The sequence below is a fragment of the Vigna umbellata genome, chromosome 1 (assembly GCF_029865625.1).
Source record: "Vigna umbellata cultivar VRB3 chromosome 1, Vumbellata_1.0, whole genome shotgun sequence".
Taxonomy (NCBI): Eukaryota; Viridiplantae; Streptophyta; class Magnoliopsida; order Fabales; family Fabaceae; genus Vigna; species Vigna umbellata.
Genome location: NC_142165.1, coordinates 81,476,606 through 81,500,209, shown reverse-complemented (window position 1 = coordinate 81,500,209; position 23,604 = coordinate 81,476,606). Strand labels below are relative to the sequence as shown.

Sequence of the window (23,604 nt, the reverse complement as noted above, 5' to 3'; positions counted from 1 at the left end):
TATGTCTAAAGCTTCATATTTAGGATATATGCATATTGCTTCTTCTATCTGTGCCTCTGATTATGATTCTCTTTCTTTGTCTACTGCTCCATATTGTGTGCATATGGAATCTGCTGCATTTACACCAAGTTCTACTTCTCATTTGTATTATATTGATTTCCTCCAACTCGTGAAAGTGCTCTTTGGGAGACGGTTACACCAAATGAGGAAGATGTTCATTGCATTCTCAACATTGGACTGATACATTTGTTGCCTAAGTTTCATGGTTTTGTAGGTGAATTCCCACATATACATTTGGAGGAGTTCCATATCATTTGTTCTACAATGAAACCTCCACATGTCCAGTATGATCACATTTTCGTAAGGGCATTTTTGTATTCACTAAAGGGAGTAGCAAGGGATTGGTTGTATTGTCTTCCTTCAGGGTCCATCACCTGTTGGGAAGATCTTAAGCAAATGTTTCTGGATGAATTCTTCCTTGCTCAGCATCATTTTGATTTGTATGGTTACAACAACAATTCTGCATGAATGAATTACCCTGATTTGAGATGGAATGATGCTTCACAATAGCAATATCAAGAACCACCATTTCAGAATACTTGTATGCCTTCAGTAGTACAAACAATAACAACAACTACAACCTCATGAGCCTACCCAAATAAGTCCTCAACCTATGACTTCTAAGCCTACATTGGAGGAGCTATTGAGGCAGATGACCATGTAGAACATTCAGTTCCAACAAGAGACCAATGAGTCAATTAAAAGCTTAACTAATCAGATGGGGTAGATGGCCACTCAGGTCACTCAGGAACAATCTCAATATTCAGAGCAATTATCATTTCATATTGTTCAAATTCTAGAAGATGTTAGTGCCATAAACATAAGATATGGGAAACAAAGTCATGTGCTCATTATGCCACCTACTTTCCCACCTTCGTCTGCTCTTGCACATGAGGATGCTGATAAAGTTTTTTATCTTCATTCTAAGCTTGAGGACTAGAGAGTTATAAGCAGGAATTTTGAGCCAGGTAGACTCTCTTCTTCTTCCACCACTACTTCCGATTGGCTGATGTCTCCTATTTAAAACAAAATGATGGAAGAACCAGATTTAGGACACTCTGACAACCTTCAACAAAGTGGAGGTGAACATACCTCAAATTGATTATGTTGTTGATGGGTATGTTATTGATGATTATGGGGCTGATGGGTATGTTGTTGATGAGTATGCTTCTAATTTTCACTCTCTACATGATGTTTTTTCTATTACATCTAAATGCTTCTTTTCCATGCACTAAACATGAATCTGAAACTATTGTTGATATTGATTCTAAATCTAAACTTGATTCATGTACTGAAGTATTTCAATTATTCAGTCTGATACATTGGGATTGGGTGTTGTACCTTTGCATATAAATTCTTTGGAGCCATAATGCACTAACCTTATTTCAAGAGGTACACATGAATTTGACCAACAAACACCCACAGTTGACGACAAGGATGCTAACATACACAAAAGCTTGAAGATCAATATGCACCAGTTGAATCCCTTTCCTTTTTAGATCCAATTGTGGAAGACATTTCCCTACTCGATCAGATTTGGCAGATGAAGCAATTCCTCAAAACTTCCTTCCTTGACCTAGTTGTGGAAGACATCTCTCTGCGTGATCAAATTTGGCGGACGAAGCAGTTCCTTAAAACTTCCTTTCTTGATCCAGTTGTGGAAGACACTTCTCTCCTAAATCAAGTTTGGCATCTTCCACCCTAACTTAGGGGAGTTTTCTTTTGCCTTCTCCTCCCTTCCCCACTTTTATTGCACTTGTCCATGATCTTTTGATTGTACTGATTGCTCTGATATTATGTTTGTGACACATTAAGGACACTGTGTAGTTTAAGTGTGGTCTATTGAGGTAGATTTTTCTTTGTTTAACTTTTTCCTTGTTTAATTTTGTTTTCTTTCTTTAGGTTTTTTCTAGTTCTAGGTTGTTTTTGTTATTTTTGTTGTTTTTGTTCTATTTTAAGCTTCTTTCTGTGTACAGTTTTGCATGTTTCTCTTGATTTCTGGATTTTGCTTAGACTGTGGTCTCTTCCTTCACTTGATTGCTACTTTATGGTTTGAAATCCTTCCTTTTCTACACTTGGAAAGATGATTATGATGTCTGAGAGGTTCAATTGATTGTGATAGAAGTACCCTGTGTGAGATATGAGCCACTTGATGTTTTTTCACCAGTGCAAAAATAGCATATAACGTCACGTGTTCAACGTCCAACCACTGAATAACCAACATTCAAAATAACCAGTGATATTTTTGTAAATAAATGCAATTGTAGAACGTCGAACCCCCATTCAATTCGACGTTCTATGATGGTAATTATTTAAACCAGCACATCATTCTCTTTCTTCTTTCTTTTAAACCACCAATAGTACGTCGAATCCTGTAGGGGTTCCACGTAATATTTGTCAGTCAGAAGCCAAAGAGTCACCCTTTTTAATTATTTTTTCTTTTTTCTTTTAAACAACAAATAGTACGTCGAATTCTGTAAGGGCTTTGACGTATTATTTGTTAGCCAGAAGCCAAAAAGTAACCCCTTTTTATTTTTTTTCTTTTTTCTTTTAAACCACATATAATACGTCGAATATTGTAGGAGCACGAACGTATTATTTGTCAGCCAAAAGTTTCCCTTTTTTTAATTTGAGCAGGAGATTGAAAATTCATTCACTTTATCTTAGCGCGCGAGACCCTATTGTCTTCTCAAACTTTTCTCGAATGAAGCTTGACGACCATCACATGTAATCTTTCTTTCATTTGATATAAATGCATGTTAATTAACTACTTTATGTATAATTTTCGTTTGTTTTGACCGATTATTTTCGTGTTCTTGTCCTTCACAGGCTCATTCTGCTTTCTCTCTCACGGGTGGAAACACTTTATTCCGACAAACCCACCTTTTGAAGGTTAGTTTTCGTTTTCGTTTTGAAGAACTTATTTGTTGAAGTTGTTTGTTGGTTTTTGTTCAACTTGTTTGTTGTTGTTATTTGGGTGAACTTGTTTGTTGTTGTTGTTGTTGTTGTTGCTTGATTGAACTTGTTTGTTATTGTTGTTTGTTGTTGATACTATACTACACGTTCATAGTTCATGCTTTGTAAAATACCAAAACTAAAATTTGTTGTTTTTCTACTTTTCAGGTCTTATAAAGTTGTAAAAAAGGATTGCAATTAATTAAAAAAAACAAAAAAAATTTCTTAACGTCGAATATTAACAAAATTCAATTTCAATTTGATTAACGTCGTATTTTTTAAATTCGACGTCAATTTAACGTCTCCCGATATGACGTCGACCTCAAATTTGACGTGAAAGGCCAAAACACAATGACGTTATACGATATTTTTGTACTAGTGTTTCTTGTGTGCGATATATCTCTTGATTGCTTACGCATATGCCTTGGCTTGACTCTTGTTGATAATTCCTAATTGATATGCATGTTTGGAAGTAATAAAGGCAATTTTGTTCTTGAGCCTTTCTAGCCAAATAAGCCTACCTTGTGTTTAATCCTTTGATAACACCTTTTTAGCCTATGTTTTTCCCTTTACATTGTTTTGAAGCTCATCAATTATCCTTAAGTGAAAAACCATTATTACTTCAACCTTAGGGAGTTTTGGAGCTTTGGAATTGTTTTGGGAACAAGTGTGGTCTTCTTGGGAGTCTGATGAATTGACTAGTTGGTTCCTTTTCTTGCTTGTTTTATGAATATGTTGTGTATCTTGTCTCCTACAGTCAATTGTGTTCTAAAAAAGAGAGAAAAGAAAAGAGACTAGACAATAAAAGAAAGAAAAATATAAAAAAGAAAGAAAAATACAAAAAAAATCAGAAAAATAAAGTTTTGAATAGTAGTGGAGTTAAGAAGAGGATTGAATTAGTGGTTTTGGGTGTAATTTGATTGTGTTTTCACTTGTTCTCCATTGCTCCTCTATTTCTTTTGGTTTGTAACTTCTCATCCATATGTTATCCTACCTTGTCCTTGGCCCCATTACAACCATGAAAAGACCTTTTGATTTGAACATGAATATGTTTTCAGTTTTAATATTAGAGGTTTGCCAAGTCTGTTTGTTGCTTGCTTTCTTGAGTGCATTGAGTTGAAATTCTTTACCCTAGACACTTGAGAGAAACAATGATAGTACATTTGTGAGGTTTTGTTGCTTTTGATTCACCTCTTGAGTTGATTGATTATTTTGTCATGTCTTGAATTGCCTAGATGATTTCCATGAGTTTCGACTTTCTCTTATTCATTATGCATTGGATGTTGTCTACTCATTTTCTCTTTCCACGATTCATTGAGGATTGTGTAAATCTATTTGTTTTCTTGTGTGTATTTTTGTTTCGGTGTGCGGATCTTGTGTCACTCTCTTGATGTCTTTTTGAATTGTTCCTTGTACTATTCGCTTAGCTTTATGCACCGAATTGTATAAGTGAATTGTGTTTAATTTCCAATTATTGTCTCATTTTCAATATTTGGACTTAATTTGACTAATAATTCTTATTTTAATTAATTTGAATTATTTCGGCCTAATTATTCCAAATTATTATTTGCAGGACAATTTTGGAATTATTATTGGGACGTAAAGAGAGCCGCCACATCATTTATTGTTTTCCACATCACCATTTCTTTTTAATTTTGTTTTTAGGTTAACTTTGGGCCATTTTTGGGCATCTTTTGTAAAAGCCCGTTAGAAAGGAAAAATTGTAATTTGGGGTCTATAAACCCCAAAATCATATTTCTCTCTTCTCTCGTCTCCCTCATTCACGTCTTCCTCATTTTCGTTTTCTTCTTTTGAGGTTTCCTAGCATTGAGCGTTTTCCACCCCCGTTGTGGGGGGTTTTAGGTTTGTTTTCGTCTTTTTTTTTATTGTTTTGAATGAATTCCATTTTCAGTTGCAATTTGAATTTCATTTTCGTTTCTTGCTTCCATTTTAGATTCCAATTTTGTTTTCAGCTTTGCATTTACGTTTCCAGTTTATTTTTACGCTTTGCATTTACATTTCAGATTTGCGTTTTCATTTCCTATTTAGCTTTGCGTTCCTTATTTTGTTTGGTACTACTATCATGTTTTATGTGCTCTAATTCCATTTCATTTTTCTATTTTAATCTCACTCTAATGGTAGCTTAAGTATGCTTGGTTGGTCATTAGCAAAATTGGATCATTTCCATGAGATTTTTGGGTTGGAAGTGTGTTTTTACTACTCTGACTTGGCTGATATTAAATTTGTTTGTGCAGCTGCAATTGGGTATATGCTTAGTTGCCTAATTTATGTTTAATCTTCACTTAGTTGATGAATTGTGTGGTGCAGAATCGATTGAATATGTGCAAGGCGTTTGCTTAATTTGCTTTTAAGGAAACATGGTTAGTCTTTGCTTAATTGGTTAGCTTGTGTTGGAATAAAGGTTAAAGGAGTGAGTAATTGTTATTAATATGTGATTGGAACAATGTAATTGAGTTGGTGATCAACCGTTTTCCATTAGTGTTTGAATTCATGCTTTAGTTTGGTAGATTTTAAGTCACAAAACTGTCCACAAAATCCTCCCACCAAGTGTTTGATCTAATGACTGAACCAATATTTGGTCCTTGAGAGACGACCTAGGAGTCACTTCCTAGTTTATATTGCACTTTAATTGCACATTAATTTGATTCGGGTATGACCTCGATTAATGATCAACACAAATAAAGAGAACAAACCATATAAGCAAAGAGGTATTTTTCGTACATGCAATGAATGTTTTAAATGTAGTAATCGTTTAGACATATTGTGTGTTAAAAATATTTTGGCACACGTCAGCTCGTTAATAGAAACATTATTTAGGAAACAAAACATTTAATATATGATCTTTAGATGATATGATACGTTAAATGCATATTCTATAAAATTGTTTGTAAGTTTTATTAGATCGTTTAGCGAGCTTTTCCTAGATGATTCTTTTGTTTAAACGTTTATTTGTTCAACATTGTTTAGATATAAAATTTTAAGCTTTAGTGTTTTGTTAAGCGTACACTTAGACGTATCCTTTTGTTAGACTTTCTTTGTTAAACATTGTCAGATAGATGATATATGCTAGAAAAAGTTGTTTTCACAAAACATTTTTTAATAGACGGATTTTTTGATAAACGCTTATTTCGTTCAATGTTGTTTGTTGAACTTCAAAACAAGAAATACTAGACAGTCTCGTTTCTTTAGACGATCTTGTCTTAAGCAAAACAATAAAATTAGAAAATAGTAGAATTACCATAAAGAGTTAAATGAGACAATGGAGAGACTCTAAAAGAAGACATAATATAATTTAGTATATTAACGATCATAAGGAATAGTGCAACATAATAATTGTGTTGAACTCTATAATTTTTTTTTACTCTTGGAACCTTACTTTCTCTTTCTTTTTTCTTTTGTTTCAATATATATTTGTTTCCTTTTTACTTGGATCCACTATTTTTTTTTTCAATTTTGTAGTTCAACACATAAACAAAGAAAATTAAGGAGATTTCTCTTCAAACACCAAAGCTCATGCAAGATCAAGGTAAATAGTTAATTAGGACAACAATTTGTTACCAATGAAGCATTGATGCTTTGAAGTGATTTTGATGATGATACACTTGAAGACTTGTAAATGTTAAAAGCATACATTGTAGAATTCATTGTACATGAATCATTTTTGTAATTGTAAAGAACATAGAAGTTTCATAACTTAGTGATCATTATCGCAATAATCGATTAACACACGAAATAATCGATTATCATAGGGAATAATCGATTATCACAAGCCAAAACATAAAAGGGTTTGTCGCGACAATAATCGATTATCAGAGAGGATAATCGATTATCACTACAAGTTTAATATTGTCTAGGGTTCGACAATAATCAATTATCACTAAGGATCATCGATTATCACATTTTCTAAAAACCCATAACGGCCTGAAATAATCGATTATCACTTATGGTAATCAATTATCATTGGCAATTGGGAGTTGTTCTTTTATGGGTTAAATATATTTTTGATCTCTTAACTTTTAGTAAAATTTGGAATTAGTCCCTCTTCAAAACTTTGGCCTAATTTAGTCCCCAAACTTTAAAAATGTGTGAATTTATTCCTTTGAACTAAATTTTGTTAGGTTTATTTGATATCTCAAGTGCATTTGACACATTTTTGCTTCAATGTTAACTGAGAAATGCGTTTGAAACATCAAATAAAGTTAACAAAATTTGGTTAAAAAGACTAAATTCACACATTTCTAAAGTTTGGGGACTAAATTAGTCCAAAGTTTTGAAGAGGGACTAATTCCAATTTTCACTAAAAGTTAAGGGATCAAAAACATATTTAACCCTTCTTTTATTTTCTGCCCCCTGTCCTATATATACACTCTTCCTAAACCTTTAACAAGTCACTTAAACTACTTGAGAGGACATAATAGTTCTGAGGAAGTTCTCTAAGTTTAAGAGTGAGTTCAATCTAGTCTTGTGAAAGGAGAAGCTTGTGTTTAGTGTGTCTAAAGGTGCAAGCGGTTCTCTTCAAGTTGATTGAGTTGATAATCATTTCATCGCGTGTCGAAGGAAGGTGTATTTTATTCTTAATTTGTGCATTATTTTGATTGTAATATGAAATTGATTTATAGTGAAAAAGGTTAATCATTCTTTATAGTGATTAACGACTGGATGTAGAATCTGTTGATTCGGACCAGGATAAAATCTATTGTGTGATTTTCTCAATCTCTACAGCTCTTGCTTACAAACTGTTCGATAAAATTTGCGAAAGAAAATCATAATTTTAAAAGAAGCAATTCACCCTTCCCCTCTTGGTTATCGACCGTTTATCACACTCTTTAAACGTTCCGCTGCGCGATACCAATCTCAACAATTGGTATCGGAGCTCACTTTGATAGTTTTTCAAACTTTACGAAAATGGCTGGTCATAACCAAGTCTATGCTGAGGGTGCTTCCATCAACTGACCACCACTTTTTATTAGTGATAATTATGCTTTCTGGAAAGTCAGAATGCAAATCTTTATGGGGTCTGTTGACAAAGGTGTCGCAACCAGAATCGCGACGGGACGACGATCCAAAAAAACGACGTTTGAAAAAGAGATTTGGAGTCGCCACCATAGTTTATTTTGGAAAACTACGGAAAAACCATAAAATGATAAGGCATGGTCTGTGAAAACCAATTTATGGGTTCGGGAGTCGGTTACGCGTAGGGAAGGTATTAACACCCTACAACGCCTGCCCGAAGGCAGTACCCTTAATTAGATACGCGAATGTGATGTGATTTTCAAAATATTTAACTATCCCCGAAAAAACAACAATCTAAATAAACAAAATATATTTTTTAGTTTTTTGGGCCAGACAAGGATTGACCTTGCTCCTACGTATTCTCATTCAAAATGAGAAATCAGGGTTACGTAGTTCTTTTGGAACTATTTGAGAATGATTTGTTTGCGAAATTGTTTAGAAAATTTGCTTGAACAATGCTTAAGGATAATTTTTTATTTTTGGAAGTGAGGATTTTATATTTTTTTGTATTTGAGAAAAAGAAGGTGATGAGTACTAGGCCGACGCAAACGGTCACGCGAGTATTCATACCGTTAGAACATTATTTTTGTTATTTTTAAATATTCTTAAAAGAAAGAGAAAAGGGTATTTAACACTAGGACGACGCAAGCGGTTACATGAGTGCTTGACCTTTAAAACACATTTTTGCTATTTTTTAATATTTTTTGAAAGAAAGAGGAAAAATTTTTAGCATAAGGACGACATGAGCGGTCACACGTGTGCTTGACCTTTAAAACATATTTTTTTTGTATTTTTTAATATTTTTGAATGAAAGAGGAAAGGTTTTTAGCACAAAGACGACACGAGCGATCATACGTGTGCTTAACCTTTAAAACATATGTTTATATTTTTCTTTAAAAGAAAGAGAAAATGTTTTTAACACAAGGACGACGCGAATGGTCACACGAGTGTTTAACCTTTAAAACATATTTTTGATATTTTTTTTTACATATTTTTAAAAGAAAGAGAAAAGATATTTAACACTAGGACGACGTGAGCTGTCACACGAGTGCTTAAAATTTAAAAACATATTTTTGTTTCATTTACTTTTAAAAAAAGAAAAAAAATATTGAATACTAGGACGATACAGACATCACAAGAGTGTTCAACCTTTAAAAATGTTATTTTTGTTATTTTTTATTTTGTAATTTTTATGTATTTTTCGTGTATTATTATATATATTTTTTAATGTGTAAATATTTAGATAAATGTCCAAAGATAAAATAAGAAAAAAAAATAACAAAGTACAAATAAAATACAAGCAAACCTAAATGTTAGGAAGAAATAGAACAAAGATTATGAGGGTGTGAAGCTTAGCAGAATGGATGGGCTGTACAAAGGAAATGTTTGAGCCGAAAACATGTTTTTTGTTTGCAGAAACGGATTGGGCTTAAGCCCAAGGAAAAGATATGGGGTGCCGGGTGAGAAAACGGGGGGTGCGAATCAGGAGATAGTTTTTTGGGAGTTGCTCCCTCCACCCCCACACATCTCTTCCTCCACCTCCCCTTTACTTTTTTGCCCCTTCCTCCACCTTTCCTTTACTATTTTGCCCCTCAGTAAAATTTTATTTTTAAAATTATTGTTTTTTAATTTTATTCATTTATAACATATTTAACTGATAACCTACCTAGTTCCTTGTATGAATAAAATATTTTTCTGCAAAGCTTGGTGATCGTGAAAAGAATTATCAAGCAATCTTCCTCTTGTTCTCGGTACAGTAGGTGGTGCAGTGCGTTTATGGTGTAGTGTTCTTGTCGTGGTTCCTCTCCAGATACGTAGTCATAATCCTTCCTATAATCCTAAACCCTAAAGCCTTCCCATACTTCCAATAATCCTTTTAATATCCAAGCCTATAATCCTTGCATAGCCATAAAATAAAAACGAAACGAAAAAGCAACGCTGCCGGATGACATCCTTCAACGGATGTCAACATCCGTTTAAGGCGAAACGGATGTCGACATCCGTTTTGCTAATAAAAAACATGTTGTATATAAAATTATCTTTGTAATAACATTACTAATGTGTTTGGAATGACAGTGGGAGTTTTGCTTTTGTCGTATAGAGAATACGGTAATTTGGAATTAGACTGTAGTAGTGCGTTTAGCTGATCTTATCGTTTGTCATAGTTTTTCAGCATTCGTTTCTCATCATGCTCATAAATTCCTCATAGTTAATTTTCCCATCCTGCAAAATCAAAACCAACTCTACTGTTAGTCACAATTCACATGAAGAGCAGACATAGGAGAAAATTACTCTACAACACACTTTGTCAGAGTCTACATCCTCGAAGACTCCATCTATCGTAGCTTCATCTCCCATTTGGTGTACAGTGATAGCTTCCCCAAGTTCATCTCTCGTTGTATAACCACTCAAGTGGAAAAATTATTTCAATCAAAGAAGAATTAGTAAGATTCAAAACTACAAAATAGACGAAAATCTTGTATCTGTATTTGTGTACCAGAAAATACAGATTTATAAAGCTTATAAAATTAATGAACTGAAGACTAACCCCTTGTCATCCTTGTCAAAGTAATGAAAAGCCTTGAACAAACTCCCCCCCTTCTCCAGTCTGTGTCGATCCATGGTGGCAGCAACGAATTCATAATAGTTAATTGTTCCATTCTTGTCATTACCAATCTGACAGTGCACGTGATGAAGAAAGAGCATATAACACAGTTTAGTCTTGCTTAATAAATAGAGAAAAAGCTTAAATATTTCTTTTCTCATTACCATGAACTGAACTTACAGCATTCAATAGCTGCCTTATTTCAGATTCACTAGGCAGGGAACCCAATCTGGATAATCCAGATTTGAGTTCTTCAAATGTGATAGTGCCACTACCATCAGTATCCATATTGTTGAACATTTGTCTGGGGCCCTTTGTTTCTTCCTCTGAAAGATTTTCTGCTATTACCTTCCATGTTCAGAAATAACAAATTCTATTAGTTAAAGTGTATTTTACCTCATTTTTGTCGTACCAAGAAAGTGTAACACGATTTTTTATAATGAAACTTTCACTTTGCGTGGTATTTGATAATTTATTTGATTAAATTTGATGCACAGCTGAAAAATTTGATGGACCTTCATTGCAAGCTTCTTCATCTGGTTCATTGCTTTAAACTTTTCCATCCTACTTAAAACAGCACTGTCTGGATGCTTTTCTGATGCTTCACCACCTTCTTTCAACCATGGATGTTCTGGTTCAAACACATAATGTGATTTACTTGAATATTTAAAGTTGGTAATCCTGTTTGTGAATTAACATGTGTAACTGAGAGATAATAGTTAAAACTCTGCGTTGCTTATTACAAAAGAGTTACGGTGTGTGGAAAGGGGTGATGAAAGCATCGATCACTGTTATCTGAAACTAGTAAAACTATCAAAACAATAACACAAATTTACCAAGGGCCTCAACAGCTGTAATCCGTTCCTTAGGGTCATAAGTAAGCATTTTTCTGATCAGATCTTTTGCAGCGTCTGATGTAGAAGGCCATGGCTCGCTATCCATATCTAACTTAACACCCAAAACGTCATCAAACACGCCTTTCTCGGTTTCTGAAATTCACAAACAAGTCACTAAATCAAGAAAAAAACAGCTAAAACTACATATGCTTATGTACTAATCAACGTTTCAGAAAGCTGCTAACGTATTAATGATTTGAAATTTAGTTCAGAATCATAAAGTCATGAACCAGAGTTAACAAATAGGAAACAAAGACTTGCATAATTTTATAATCTTTAATAAATTTCTGTCAATGACAGAAATGATATAAAAAAACCGTGTTAAGAATCGTACAACCTATTAAGTGTTAGACAATAAACATGCAACAATGCAATGACGTCTACATTTCTTATTTGATCCTTTAGTTTCTGAATCATAGACAAGGCTAGCTACTGCAACAATTGTTCTGGTTCTTCTGCCACCTGCAATAAGCCACATATGACATCCTTCAACGGATGTCAACATCCGTTTAAGGAGAAACGGATGTCGACATCCGTTTTGCCTTAAACGGATGTTGACATCCGTTGAAGGATGTCATCCGTCCAGGCAGCGTTGCTTTTTCGTTTCATTTTTATTTTATTTGTTTATTTTATTTACAGTAATTTATATTTAAATTTATAATTTTAAATGTTATATATGATAAACGGAAATGGAGAAATGGAGAAATGGAGAAGAAGCTTTACGGAAGAGAAAATGATAAACGAAAATGGAGAAATGGAGAAGAAGCTTTACGGAAGAGAGAAAGATAAACGGAAATGGAAGAGAGGAAGAGGTGCAGAGAAGTAAATCAGAAGTTTTAAATAAATTAAAATATTAAAATAATAAAAATAAAAAATTTTAACTTTTGAGGATATAATTGTCATTTTAGAAGGATATAATTGGCATTTTAGAAAATTGGGGAGGTGGAGGAAGAGATGTGTGGGGGTGGAGGGAGCAACTCCCTAGTTTTTTTTAAAGAAAAAAAAACCCTGGCCCAGGAACTTAAGCCCAGCGCCCCTTTATTCAGAAACCCATCAGGGGTTCTATCAGCTTCCTCTCATTCTACCATTTATGCATTCAGCATCCAAGAGACCCAGGACACTTCCTCTGAGCAAAACCCTAGAGGCACTCACTTCCGCCACTCACGCACTCACTCCGCCCCAGCCTCAAACCAACCGGCCACCGCGATCCGTTGTCCACGGCGTCGCCAGTGCCTATGCCGGTAGAGCCACCGCCCTTCACGGCGGACCACCATCTTGGCCCTCTTCTTCGCGTGAGTCAGGCCCTGACTCTGAGATCTCACCACTCTCGCCGCCTCCACCGAAATCGGCCGCCGCGAGTCGCGGCCAAGGCATCGCGAGCACCACCACTCATCGCCGGGACCATCGCCGGCCACAGCTCCAAGCTTCCTTTCTCCTCTTCGCGCGCGAGAGAGATAGTTCTCTCCTTCGTGAATCGCCTCTTGGGAGAGCTTGGTCACCAAGTGCATGTTCCCCTACGCCGCCACCGTTAGACTTTGAAACACTGCGGTTTCACTTGAATCTTCATTTAGCTGTTGGTTTCACTTGACACAGGTGAAGGAGGAGGAACAGAGCACAGGTATCTATTGGTTTCATTCTGTGGTGTTTTCTGTGTAGTGTAGGTTGAAAAGATGCAGTTGCTTGGAAGAGAAAAATAGGACCGTAGAAGACCGTGATGGACCGAGAAGATGGTGTCAGGCAGACCGGGAAGAAGATGACGAGTTTAAATATTTGACTTGCCCGATTTATTACAAAAATATACAAAAATAGTGTACAACGTCAAGTAATTGGATCTTTCACGTCGAATAATTTGGGTAATTTGGGTCTCTAGGTCATTCACATCGAATACCCTTGGGTCTTTCACGTCGAATATTTTGGGTATGTTGAATTTGAGAATAATGTCATATCACGTCGAATTCTATCAATAAATAACGTTAATCAATTTTTTTATTTTTTTAACTAATTGTGATCTTTTTTACATCTTTTTTCAGTATTTTGTAAAATATAAACTATGAACGTGTAATATAATATCAACAACAAACTATAATGACAAACAAACAACAAACAAGTTCAATCAAACAACAACAAACAAGTTGAACAAAAAATAACAAACAAACAAATTTGACAAATAATTTTTTCAAAACGAATAACCTTGGTTCATCGGAATAAAATGTTGTCACAAGTGAGAGAGAAAACAGAATGCGTCTATGAAGGACAAGAACACGAAAATAATCGGTCAAAACAAAAGAAAATCATACATAAAGTAGTAAATTAACATGCATTTGTATCAAATGAAAGAAAGATTACATGTGATGGTCGTCAAACTTCTATCGAGAAAAGTTTGAGCAGAGAAGAGAGTCTCGCGCGCTAAGATAAATGAATGAATTTTCAATCTCCTGCTCAAATTTGTATTTAATTCTGGGGTCTTCAACGTTTAATATAATTTTATGTTGAATTATAATTCTAAACGACGTTTAATAATTGCATTTATTTACAAAAATGTCACCGGTCATTGTTAAGGTTGGTTATTGAGTGGTTCGACATTGAACGCGTGACGTTATTTGCTGTTTTTGCACTAGTGCTGACTTACTAGTAAATATTTGGGCAAATTCTCTGAAGGTATCCAGATGGGATTTGGGGAAAAGGCTAAGTAAAGGTCAAGGAGCACAAATGCTGATGGCGTGGTATTTTTCATAGCAACAGGAAGGAGATATAGATATGGATACGGCAGACGATGACATAAAATCAAACCAGAAGCATATATCACCCAATACAAGCAAAATGACAATAATCTACAACCTAAGAACACGAACATTTAAGCATGTGAATAATGAAGCTTTTTAGACTAGGAGCTTACCTCTTGTGGTTATATCTTCTCCTCCTTATAATTTCTTGCACACTCTTTTTTTCTTCTTAGCTCTCTGACATTGTGCTTTCTCTATGCTGCAAGTGATGAATTGTTGCAGGACAAATGATGCAAAATAATGGTTGGTGTCTGTGTTGACAGAGAATGGAGGAATCAGAAGCAAACTTGGGTTTCGGTTTGTTGGGATGATGATATATCTCTTGGAGCTCCATTCTCTGTTGTTAAACTCTGATAGCTCCCCCTTGTGGCTGGCTTTCCTTTGTCCTTTTATGCAAAAAAAATTAGGGTTCGTGTTAGAAGTGAGGACGTCAAGAATGATCAAGCCGTGATGGTGAAGTGATGGAGGTTAGGAAGTAAGTGATTGATGGAGGAATTGGTTTTTTTTAGAAATAGATGGATCTGTTGAGTGACCTGAGGAATGGATGGTTCCGATTTTTTTCTTTGCAGATGCTAAGGTCAGAGGGCACTTGCCACTCGCATTGCCATCCAACCACCCTATTCCCTTTCTCTTGCTCCTCATCGCCAAGCAAGGGATTTCCACTTGTGGTAAAAAGCCAAAGATAGTGTAGGTCACTGAGCAAAGATCTACATCCAAAAATGGGAGATAACGTAAAAGATTTGAAAAATCTGAACTGTAAATCCATAGAGGGAGTAAAATGGGTGTGAATGATGATGGTGTAGCCCGCACCTTTTCATTCATTTTTTAGTAATCTTTTTCTTCTTTTTTTTTTCTCGTTTTCTCCTTTTTATTGTTTTTCTTTTCTCCTTTCTTTCTTTTTTCATTTTCTCTTTCTCTTTTCTTTTTTTTTTCTTTTTTTGTTTTTTTTCCCTTTTTTCCTTTCTTTCTTTTTTTTTCTTTTTTTTTCTTTTTTTTTCTTTTTTTTTTCTTTTTTTTCTTTTTTTTCTTTTTTTTTCTTTTTTCATTCATTCATTTTCTTTTCTTCAAACTAAATAAAATATACTAAAATAAAAATAAAAGGGACCAATTATTTAGTCGATCCGGACGAAATTGGTGTTGACAAAAGGCATTTGGGAAGCAGTTGAAAATGTTCCTTTTATTCCAATAAGAACTGTTGATGGTGTTGAGCAAGAAAAACCTTATTTGAACTAGATTGCTGAGGAAAATAGAAGAACTCAGTTTGATATTAAAGCTCGTAATATAATATCTTTTGTCGTTGTTCTTGATGAGTTTTATAGAATTTCAGTTTGTGAGACAACACAAGAAATGTGGGAAGTCCTCAAAGTCACTCATGAAGGTACAAATAATATGAAACGAGCTAGAAAGAAAATCATAATTTTAAAAGAACCACTTCACCCCTTCCCTCTGGGTTATCGACCGTTTATCATGCTCTTTAAACGTTCCTTTGCACGATACCAATCTCAACATAATTAACAGAAAAACAAAAAATAGATAATTTCCACAAATTAAATGTAGAAATGCACAATTTAAACATGAAAAAATAAAAAAAGTTCATGGAATTAGGTAAAATATTAAAGTTTTACTCCTTATAAAATTCTAAGAGCAATGAACCAACCAAAATTTCAAAACAAAGGATAAAACATAAACATTCAAGATGTTTTAGGATTTTTTAATATGATAGAAAATAAGATGAAAGAGGATATTCAAACTAGAACCTTGCTATAGATACTAGATGATAAGATCCTATCTAGGAAAGAGCACAATCGCTTTTGAATTTGAATCCTCAAGAGACACAGCAAAAAAAAGCAAAGAAGAATACGAAATAAGACATGATAGGGACGCCACAATATAGCTGATTAATAAGTCAAGCGAAGATTCATCACAAAGATGTTAATCTTTGATAAGAATTAACTTTTTAATCTAAGAACCAAGAGAATCCTCTATTAAAGAATATAAATGCATATAATATGTCTAAAAAATGTTTACATCAACTTTTGGTACTTCTTCTCATATATGTTCAAGAGATAGTCCTCTATCATTTATAGTGACAATGTCGCTCTCTCTTTTATAAAAGGAAATCAAATGGAAGAAGAGAAAAATAATCTAAGAAAGATTAAGAATTTGATTAAACAAATTTATTCATCTTTTAACTTTGAAATTCTCAATTATATAATCTATATCTAGAATAGATAACTTCAAACTTCATGATTCTAGAAAAATTAAGAAAAATAATAATCTTAAAATGATATAATTTCTGTATAATAAAAAGATAATAATGTTTATATTTATTTATACACTTTTCATTTTTTTATCCATCTAAAATTAATCTCTACAAAAATTTAGTCTTTTGTGAAATCTTATAAAATCATTTTATAAATTACTCTCGTATATTTTGTTATTAAAAAGTCGAAGTTATAAACAGAAGTTCCTTTAAATGAGCTTCATTTTATAAAAACCTTCATGTCAAGAAATTTTTCCACTTAAATCTATCTACCTTCGAAGATTTTAACTTTCTCTTTCATGTTTTAAATATCTGAGCATATCCTAGGACTCTTGGTGTCAAGAGCTAAATGTCTACCTGATTAGTTTTGTCAATAGAGTAAGTTTTCTTTTGACTCTTGTCTTGATCCAATTCTTGTTTTGCTTGCATGTGCCCTGTTAAAGGATTGAATGTGTCTTTAGGTAGATCTAGGTGTTTCTCTACTTTTTTCTGGTCATGAAAGTATAAGATCATTAATGTAGTTAGAACTGATTGAGGATCTGTGTCTTGTGTGGAGTCTTTATGAAGGGTTTGTCCTCTAAGGTAAAGGGAGCTAATTCATACTTTTTTTCATGTTGATTTCTATTGTCTTGTTGTTGTTACTTTGTGGATTAATTGTTGAATTGGTGTAATTTCAATTGTGGATTAGGTTGAATTAGAAAACTATGTGAATAGGTTAAGTTGGGGTTTTAAAATTGTAAATTTAGTCTCAGAGTATTATTTTTGGGACTAGTACTATAAAGTGGCACTTTTAGCTCCAATGAGTCATTTTAAGCAAATTGGTTTTGTTTTGGCTCATATATAGGAGAAAAACATTCTATTAAGGTTAAGAGTATTGTCTATTTTGTAAAATTTTGCATCTGGTTTATGCAAACTTGCTAGACGAGCGAACCAACAACTCATTCATCGAGTGTCAAATTTGGGTTTGTAAGAGAGGTAGGGGTGGCTTGCTCGCTATGCAAGCTAAACTCTCAATGGGCAAGTACATGTTTTTCTTTTTCGTGTCATCTCGAGAAAATTGTGATTTTCGTTTTGTTAACCATTGGATCGAGTTGAAATTTTGATAGGTAGTCTTAGACATATGGAAATATATTTCACAATTTTAATATACTTAATGGAAATATTGACATTGAATATTATGTGAATACAATAGAAAATAAATAACGAATTATTAATATTTCAACTGAAATAAATAATGTCATTGATTCTGAGGTAACTTTCATATCTATGACATGTTTAAATTAAGTTTAAGTGATGATTGAAAATTTAAATGTATTATATGAATTGTATGTTATGAAAATATGTTAAGGATTTTGTTATATTTGATTGTATGTGTAACATCCCAATATATAGTAATTACCATAAATTAGAACTAATCACATTTATAGAATTAACAGTGCAGTCTTAAGCAAAACAGCTATTAAAAACCGAACAGTAAGCGGATACAGAGTTCAGAAAATTCTACAATATACCAATGTTCAGGACGAACGGTTTTACAAAGCCAAATAACCGAACGTCCCAAAAAGCTACACATATATACTAAAGACTACAACTTCTCGAGCGCTCTATGGCTCGGCCTTAACCTCTACTTCGACTAGGCTGTCGTCCTCCAAATTTTCTTCTTCCAGCGTTTCTTCAAGCAACGCCTCTCCGCCTACTCACATCCACACGGATGATCATTGCATTGACAAGACGGACGTACATAACCAGCAGACAACACAAGGAATTGCAAGGGTAAGCTTAGGTAATTTAATTCATACAACCAATATAAAATTTAACATATGCAATTAACACACAAGACATATAACAATATATCAAAGCATATAATAAATCATCCAAACTCTCACAAGACCGACCGTCCGGACTGTATGAATCCATGTATCTACAGGCGTTTGTGCACTCGGGTGATGTGATAACTGCAAACACTCAAACAGCTGCCACCCGAGGTTAGCCCTATCAGTCCAAAGTACTCAGTAGGACTAGGACCTCCTGCCATTCCCACACATGACCTCCTGCCACCCGAGCGTTACTAATATAACTTCAATTAATTTCGCTCGTTGGATACCACTAGGCTGAGCCGAACGCTCAAACCTAGCCTTTCACAAGAGGACGCTCGTTCTTAAGCAGAATCCTTTCCAAATGAAAGAACTCCTATTCTAAGTCATTTTCAAGGGAAAACCGAACGGTAGAAGACCGTTCGATGACGAGCGTGCATTATCAAAGTAAGGACTATTATATTTTCCAGATTTTTCATCTACAATAACTTCACATTTTTCATACGATTCACATCTTATAACTTATCTCCACCATAAATCTCATACATTACAAAATTCATATTATCATCTCATACCTTACAGAAATTATCCATTTTCCAATTCATACGTTTCATCCTCAACATACAGTTCATACAATATCACTCATACACAACCAGTACAACAGGGCTCGTTCATGCATACTTAAACATCATACATTTCATACATCCAGTACACTTCATGCTTTCACACACATCATAGAAGTATCAATTAAATTACTAAAGCTTCCCTTACCTGGTTCAGCAGTGAACGCCCTAAGCGAATGCTTTTTAACTTGTCCAAAAATACAGTTTCCTACCCTCAACGTGCTTCTCAAGTGTTTCACTAAATCTAACCACAAGAAACGTAGAAGAACTTAGCTTATACTCTAACATGCAGCTGTACCAGGGTTCGCATGCAACTCGGAAAAGGGTGTTTAGAGTTTGAGAACTTACCGGTCACAGAACTCTAAAGCGTTCGGTTCCAGTGAGAGCTCACGACGTCGTGAATGGTCCTACGGTTTCTGAAATGGGATCGGAGGAGATGATGGTGAGTTATCTTAGAGAGAAGATGAAAGAGTTTTAGAGAGAAGGAGGAGAAAATCCCCTTCCGACACCTGGCTTCCCATACTGACTTCAGAACCTTCCACCGTGACACTTGGCAAGGGGACAGAGAGAATGAAAGTGCGTTTTTAATGCACTACAGAGGGGTTTTCGGGATTCATTACTGGACGTGACAGGTAATTATGGGTGTGCACTTTCCTGGGTCTCACATTCTCCCTAACTTCAAAAAAAATTTCGTCCTCGAAAATTCTAATACTTACCAGGAAACAAGTGAGGGTATAACTCCTTCATAGCCTCTTCAACCTCCCATGTTGAGTCGCCAGTCTTTGCGTCCCACACCACCTTCACAAGACGAACGTCCTTTCCTTTCTAGAGTTTGGTGCGGCTATCTTCCACACGAACGGGTTGCATCTCTAGCGTTCGGTCTGGGCGAAGTTGGACGTCTTCCAACTCTAGTATGTGTGAGGGATCAGCTATATACTTCCGGAGTTGGGAAACGTGGAAGACTGGATGGAGGTTGGACAGTTGAGGTGGTAAAGCTAACTCATACGCCACTGATCCGATCCTCTTCAGGATTTGATAAGGTCCTACGAACTTGGGAGACAGCTTCTTTGGACGAATGACTCTTCCCACTCCAGTGATCGGATTCAGCCTGAGAAAAACATGGTCTCCTGCAGCGAACTCTAAGGGTCTTCTTCTCCTATCAGCATAAGATTTCTGCCTGCTTTGAGACGTTTTCAATCGTTCTTGGATCAACTTCACCTTCTCAGTTGTTTGCTGGATCAATTCAGGTCCGGTTAATACGTTCTCTCCTTCCTGGAACCAACAAAGTGGCGTTCGACATTTCCTTCCATAGAGAGCTTCAAACGGTGTCATTCCTATGCTTGCTTGAAAACTGTTGTTATACGTGAATTCTACGAGCGGCAGGGCTTCATCCCATACTCCCATATGATCTAGGACGCACGTCCTCAATAAGTCCTCGAGCTTCTGGATGGTTCGCTCAGATTGGCCGTCCGTCTGAGGGTGATAGGCCGAACTCATCTGCAACTTGCTCCCCAATTCTCCTTGGAACGATTGCCAAAAACGAGAGGTGAATCTCGTGTCTCGGTCTGAAATGATGCTCGAAGGAACTCCATGCAACCGAACGATCTCCTTAATATACAACTTGGCCAAGTTTGTCATTGACATCTTCAAGTTGACGGCCAGGAAGTGGGCGCTCTTCGTTAATCTATCCACAATCACCCAAATTGAATCATGGTTTCGGACCGTGCGTGGCAGATGGGTCACGAAATCCATAGAGATGCTGTCCCACTTCCACTCTGGAATCTCCAATGGCTGCAGCAACCCGCCTGGTCTTTGATGTTCAGCCTTTGCCCGCTGGCAAGTCAAACAGGACGACACAAAACGTGCAATGTCACTTTTCATTCCCGGCCACCAGAATGATAAACGGAGGTCTTGATACATCTTAGTCATGCCAGGATGCATGCTAAGACGGCTGTGATGCCCTTCCTCCAATATAATCCTCTTCAGCTCACCATCGTTTGGAACGCACGTCCTACCCATGTATCGTAAGAGACCGTCCGTTCCAGTATTGAATCCTTTAGCTTGATCCGTACCGAGCGTACTTAATATCTTTGCCAACTCTTCATCCTCACGCTGCTTCATTCTAATTCGATCAACACATCACTGGAAATCCTAAGGTTACAGCATCTAATAACGTTCGCTCCTAAGTCGAACTGTAACCTTAGATCTCTAAAACTTTCCACCAAGCTCAGCTCTTTCACCATCATTGCCGAGACCCTGACTGCTTTCCTACTCAAGGCGTCCGCCACCACGTTAGCTTTTCTAGGATGATACAACAGCTCGAACTCATAATCTTTCAAGAATTCAAGCCACCTCCTTTGTCTCATATTCAACTCCTTTTGATCAAAGAGGTACTTGAGACTCTTGTGATCACTAAAGACTTGAAACATTGCCCCATACAGGTAATGCCTCCAAATCTTTAGTGCAAACACGACTGCTGCTAACTCCAAGTCGTGCGTGGGGTAATTCTTCTCATGAACTTTCAGCTGCCTAGAAGCGTACGCCACTACCCTCCTTTCCTGCATCAGTACGCAGCCCAAACCTTGATACGACGCATCACAAAACACTTCAAAAGGTTTGGCCGTGTCTGGAATGACCAACACTAGAGCGCTCGTTAATTTCCTCTTCAATTCCTGGAAGCTCTCCTCACACCGATCGGTCAAGGCGAACGGTTGATCCTTCCTGGTGAGATGAGTCAGCGGAGCTACTATCTTGGAGAATCCCTCAATGAACCGTCTATAGTAGCCCGCGAGCCCTACGAAACTTCTAACCTCTGTGACCGAACGTGGATTCTCCCAATCCAGGACTGCTTTCACTTTGGCTGGATCCACTGAAATACCTCCAGCAGAAACGACGTGCCCCAAAAACTGGATTTCCTTCATCCAGAATTCACACTTTGACCGCTTAGCATACAATTCTTTCTCCCTTAACACGCTCAACACGATCCTCAAGTGGTCTTCATGTTCGTCAAAACTCTTGGAATAAATGAGGATGTCATCAATAAACACCACCACAAATTTGTCCAGGTACGGTCTGAAGATCCGGTTCATGTAGTCCATGAAGATTGCAGGTGCGTTCGTCACTCCAAAGGGCATCACCACGTATTCATAATGTCCATACCGAGACCGGAAGGCAGTCTTCGGAATGTCCCCCTCTTTCACTCTAATTTGGTGATAGCCCGAACGTAAATCAATCTTTGAAAATACGCACGCACCTTGCAACTGATCCAGTAGGTCGTCAATTCTTGGCAGTGGATACTTGTTCTTGATGGTCAGCTTATTGAGTTGCCTATAATCAATGCAGAGCCGAGAGCTGCCATCCTTCTTCTTTACCAACAACACAGGCGCTCCCCAAGGTGAAGCGCTCGGCCGGATGAACTTCTTATCCATCAACTCCTCGATTTGCTTCTTGAGCTCGACCAACTCGGCTGGAGCCATTCTATAAGGTTGGACCGAGATGGGTGCGGCAGTTGTTACTAGGTCGATCGTGAATTCAACCTCACGAACGGGAGGTAGACCAGGGACTTCTTCCGGAAAGACATCCGGGAATTCATCCACTACCGTTCGTCCTCCACTGCTTCCAGTGTTGGACGAACGCTCCACTTTCGCGTCCCTCACTTCTTCGTCTTCATATGTCATGATCAGGAAACAGCTCGCTCCTTCCATGATGTCCTCCTTCAACTGACCGAGTGTGACTGATAGTTCCTCCTCTTCTTCATCCGGAAAGACTAACTCCTTCTTCCCACAATCAATGAGAATCCGATTGGTAGCCAACCAATCCATCCCTAAAATTACTTCTAAGTCTTGAAGGGGTAAACAAATGAGATTAACCTTAAATCTACGCCCCTCAACTTCTATAGGACATCTTACACAAACTGTAGATGTCTTAATCCCACCAGCCGCTGGGGTCGACACCACCAAGTCGAAATGTAATTCGCTCTCCACTAGTTCCAGTTTCTCAACGCACGCCTTCGAGATGAAGGAATGAGTTGCCCCCGAGTCATACAATACACAGCAAGGCTTTCCAAATAACATGCAAGTGCTGGTGATGAGTGTACCTGAACGAGCAGCTTCAGCACCCGTGATTGCATACACTCTTCCCACTGCCTGCGCTCGTCCACCTCTTCCTTGTTGCGTTCTTCCAGCGTTCGGCGGCCTTATTGCCGCTCGTCCTCCCATATTACACTCCTGATCTGAGTGTCCGCTCCTTCTACACTTGTTGCAATATTTTCCCCCAGACAGTTGAGGACAGGCCCACCGATAGTGCGGTCCTCCACACTGATAACACGTCAAGCTCCTTGGCTGTCTAGATTGGCCGATAGTGACCAAGGCTTGTGATCCGCCAGGGGATTGAGTTGGACGAACGTATGGGGACCTTCTCACGTTCGCATTATTTCTGGCTAAAACCGGCCCCCTACTCACTTGTTGTTTCTTCTGTTGCTCGGCCTCAGCAACGTTCTTCTCCAGTACCTTTGCTCTCTCAACCATAACAGGGAAGGATCTAATACACAGACTGGATATCAACACTTTTAA

At 36.6% G+C, this 23,604-nt stretch overlaps 1 protein-coding gene and 1 pseudogene across 1 annotated transcript; one reads left to right on the top strand and one right to left on the bottom strand.

The window, feature by feature from the left end:
- The window catches only part of LOC148206582 (uncharacterized), a 94,057-nt pseudogene that overhangs the window by 10,775 nt on the left and 59,678 nt on the right, over positions 1–23,604 (top strand).
- Positions 10,219–13,058, bottom strand: LOC148206585 (calcium-dependent protein kinase 2-like). The gene is made up of 7 exons (XM_088105579.1): positions 12,746–13,058; positions 11,491–11,643; positions 11,170–11,285; positions 10,835–11,002; positions 10,598–10,725; positions 10,354–10,456; positions 10,219–10,272 (listed from the first exon to the last, which is right to left on the bottom strand). The coding sequence occupies exons 1-7, from the start codon at positions 13,056–13,058 to the stop codon at positions 10,219–10,221; spliced, it is 1,035 nt and encodes a 344-aa protein (XP_087961705.1).